Below are 4,236 nucleotides of genomic sequence, written 5' to 3' on the forward strand. Positions count from 1 at the left end.
AGGGGTCCTCCTCCAGACTGGCGATGGCCTCCTCCCAGGCCTTTTCTTTCGCCGCCAGTATAGCCATCTTCAGCCCCTTCCTCTTTTCCTTCCAGTGATCTAGTAGGAGGTCCAGGGTTTGTTGGTTCACTGTCGTTCGCCTTCTTTCCCTCTGGACTTTCCTCCTCGCGCGAATGACCTCGCGGCGGAGGTCCCCCAGCTCCTCAGACCACCAGTATGTGGCCCTTCGCGCAGAGAAGGTCGACCTCGGCATGGCCTGGTCACAGGCCCGGGTCATTGCCTGCCTCATCCATATGACCTCTTCTTCAATCTCCCCCTCCCGCGTTACAGTTGCCCTCGGGGCCCACGTCTCCGCGGCCAAGGACGCCTGCAATTTGTCAGGGTCTAACTTTCTCGTGGCCCATCTGAGCGGTCTTCTGTCGCCCGGCTCATCCCTTCGCGGGGGAGTCAGGTGGGCCTCCATCTCTAGCATGAGGTGATCCGAGAGGAGGTCCACCTCTTCCGCCACCCTCCATGCCGTGATGATCCTCGCTGCCGCAGGGGAAACCCAGGTGATGTCTACCACCGATTCCCCCTGCGGCCTGACGCACGTACTCTTCGTGCCCGTGTTAACTAGGTGGAGGCCCAGGCGGTCTGCCCAGGCCTCCACCTCCGCACCCTTGCAATCCGGCCGCCGGGAACCCCACAACGCCGACTTGGCGTTGAAGTCCCCGGCGATCAGTATTGGCCTCGGTAAGGACGCTCTGACCTGCATCTCCAAGTCTTCCAACCTTTCTTCTAATTCGGCTCGGGACAGGCTGGGTCTGAGGTAGACCCCTACTACTAGCAGGGGGCCCCACTCCACCATGACCCAACCTGGTCCCTCGCCCTTCTTACAGCACGGCACGTGCTGCTCTTTCGTGCGCCGCCAGTAAATTGCTGCCGATCGCTCCGTATTTGTCGCCCAGCAAGGGTGACTATCCGGTATCCTCCATGGCTCAGCAATAATTGCCAAGCCTGCCCCACGCTCCGCCATGGCTTGCAGGATCAGGTCCTGGGCCTGGCGGGCGTGGTTGATGTTCGCCTGGACTATTCTTATGGGCGTGAAGGCGATGCCACGCTGGCCCCCTCCTGGCCCTCTCCCTCTCGTTGCGGGCTACTCACAGCCCTAGCCCTGGTCTGTCTCTGTTCAAGCGGGGCAGGTGTGCTCGTTTCCGCTATGGGGGCATCCACCTCCATGGCGTCCAAGTTCGCGGGATTTTCCCCAGACTGGGTCCGCGGGGTCTGCGGTGTTGCCAGCTGACGTGCTTCCTCGCGCCTCCTCTTCTTCACGGCCTTTTTCGACGGCAAAGGGCAGGCCTTATTTCCAGCCTTGTGATTTGCCGGCAAGCCCTTCTCCGTACATACCGGGCACTTGGGTTCGGCTCGGCATGTTTGGGCCTTGTGCCCGGTTTCCCCGCACCTGCAGCAGGCCCCGCTGCGGTCCACCTTACTGCGGCACTGGGCCCGGACATGGCCCCTCTCTAAGCATCGGAAGCATATTAGAGGCCTGTTTTCCAGTACCTCCAATCTTGCCCTGATCCATCCAATTTTGATTCTTCCCGCGGCAGCAGCCTTCTTGGCTGCCGCCAACGGGCATTGTATCCAAATGGTGCCCAGACCGTTTGGGGCGAGCTTGATCTCGCCGGCCTTGACTTCCTGGAGTATACACCCCCCTGCCTCGGCCACCGCTTCCCTCACGTCCACCACCGTGATGGAGTCATCCAAGTCACGTACTCGGATTTCCGCCATCTTGGCAGGTCGCGTGACCTTCACTCCCTCTTTGTTACCGACGACGGCCCTCATCCTGTCGGCCAGGGAGTCCGCCTTCTCCTTGGCATTCTCCCCCGAGACCTCCAGAATGATGGCCCCCGTCTGGGCCCTCCTTGGCTTGAGGGCGTCGATCCCTAGCTCCTCAAGATTGATCTGAGACCTGATCAATCGCATTCCTTCTCCGTAAGTGCCCGGCGGACAGGTCAAAGTTACGGCCTGCGTTCTCGGGCCTCTGATGGGCTTGTTCGGCGCCTTCCTCTTCTCCGGGGCAGTCGGGTTATCCTTGGACGCCGGTTTCTTCGATTCCGCGTCGTTCCTCTTTTTTTGGCCTCTCTTAACGACCTCTACCCAGGGTATTTGGGACTTTGATCTTGATCTTGATCTCTGTTCCGCGTTCCCCCGGGCCTCCTCCCTTGATCTGACGGGCGGTTGGCTCTGCGTCTTCATCGTGGTCTGTTTACCCTCTCCATTTGCCTTAGCTTGGGGATTCTGGGTATTCCCCGTCACCTTGGCAGTCGTCGGCGCCTTGGCAGTTTTGGGCTGTACGCCCTTGTTCGCCTGGCCCTTCTTCTCGCCCTTTTTCGCTGCCCCTTTCACCTGTTGGTTACTCGCGGCTGACCTGGGTTGCTTGGCGGTGGTGGCTACTTTTCTCCCTTCTGGAGGGAATATCGCCAGAGCGCCCTCGCACCTCGTCATCAGGTTGCCAAGGCTTTCCCTTACGGTTTTTGCGTCTCCTGTTAGGATTCTCTCTACTGAGACTCCCTTCAGGACTCGCCTGACATCCTCAAGGGCCCTCTTCTCTGAGACACCCTCAATTTCCTTATTCTTGCCGCGCAGAGCAGGCCTAATCGCCACCGTGTGCGGCACGGAGTCCTCCTCCATTCTCTCATCCGGCCGGGAGTCTATCGACTCCACCTCCGGTTGCAATGTACTCTCCCGTACAGTCTGGTCCTCTTCGTCAGAGGTTTCTGCCATCCTCTGGATCTTTCGTTTTCTTGTCGCCACAGCCCCCTCTGACTGTGCTTTCTGCTGGAGCAGAGTCCTGAGCTGGAGCACTTGGTCCTCCAGCTCCTTAATTCTGCTCCTTAGATTTTCCACTACCGTGGGGCTCTCCCCTTCTTCCGGGTTAGTTGCCTTACTCGTCAGAACCTTCGTGCCAGCCCTGATCGCAGTAGCGGCCTTGTGCAGCCGGTGGACAAAGACTCCTTGGAGATTCTTCGACCTCTCTGCCACTTTCGTGACCACGTCGGTGTGCTCCGTCATTTCCGCCGATATTTGAGCCGGGGTCATCGACTCCATCTGGCGGGCTGTCTCCCTCTCGGGCGTGATATTTTTTCTGTCCCTCAAATTGGGAAGAACACGCTTATCCAGGATGTCCTTCAGGGTCCTGGCCTCTTTCTTCAGGAGCTTAACTTCCCTCGACGCGGCCAGCCTTTGCCGCATCATGAGGTACTTTCCAACAGTCGGGGGGCGACCTCGGCGATCTCCCGGCTCCTCGTCTTCTTCGAGCATCTCCGCGTCCGAATCGGAGTGTTCAGTTGCCGGAAGTACATCGGCCGTCTTCGTCCTCGTCGTGCGTGCGTCCTCGGTCTCCATGTCGGAGCCGTCGACCACCTCAATTTCCGGTGTTGGTGGCCGGTTGTTCTTCTCCAGGCTGCGCTTAAAACTGGCGGGGCCTGCCTTTGTTCGTCCCGTCGAGATGGACGGGAGATCGCCTCTTCTCCTTTCGAGCTCGGCAGCAGCAGCCTTGTTCGCCTCTTCCCGAGCTCTCATCATGTCGGCGGCAATTTTTTCCGCCTCCTCTCGCGCTTGACTCCCCCATTTGGGCGCGGTAGTGTTTCCTCGTCCTTTGGAGTCGTCGCTCCCAGTCTTCTTCGCATCTTTGTTTTTTGTTTTAGTGGTGGTTTTTGTGGTGGTTTTTTGTTTCGTCATAATGGCAGAAATATTGTAAACCGGTTCGGTCATCGTGACACCCTCACCGCAGTGAGGGATCTTCCCCGGTGAAAACAGACCCTAATTACGTGATGGGAAGCAGATAGGCTGCTTTTCGGGGAGCCACCCCTATCCCACCCTGTGATTCTAATGAAAAGGTTCCTGGAGAGGGCCAGGTCCACCAAGATGCTAAAGGTTTTCACTCACCCTAGGAGCAGGGCGCGTGCCGTACCGACCGGTCGCACACCCTGCCCCCAGGCTAGAGCTCGCGAGAGTAAGCTCCCCTCTCGCATGGGTATGAGGGGTCCGCTGGCTGCGCGGCCCCTCCATACACGCGCCCGGCGTACTGGCTTCAACTCCCGGCTAGGCTCCAGACGGACGAACGGGAGCGGTTTTCCCACGTTAAACATGCCGCTTCCTGTGGTTTTTGCCGGAATATTCCGGACTTACGCACCCACGTAGTCCACGGCAGAGGTCAGGTACCAACGTCACCGTCCATCCCCGGTCGGGGGG

General features: G+C 59.1%; 1 protein-coding gene across 1 annotated transcript; it reads right to left on the bottom strand.

The window, feature by feature from the left end:
- Positions 1 to 18: 18 nt before the first annotated feature.
- On the bottom strand, positions 19 to 1,015 carry LOC105570281 (the record flags this gene model as incomplete). Its single annotated transcript, XM_012027374.1, has 1 exon — positions 19 to 1,015. A coding segment is annotated over exon 1 (997 nt), but the record flags the coding sequence as incomplete, so codon positions are not given.
- Between the last annotated feature and the right edge of the window lie 3,221 nt (positions 1,016 to 4,236).

The sequence above is a fragment of the Vollenhovia emeryi genome, unplaced genomic scaffold (genome assembly GCF_000949405.1).
Source record: "Vollenhovia emeryi isolate VEMERY1.0 unplaced genomic scaffold, V.emery_V1.0 DF942068.1, whole genome shotgun sequence".
Classification (NCBI taxonomy): domain Eukaryota; kingdom Metazoa; phylum Arthropoda; class Insecta; order Hymenoptera; family Formicidae; genus Vollenhovia; species Vollenhovia emeryi.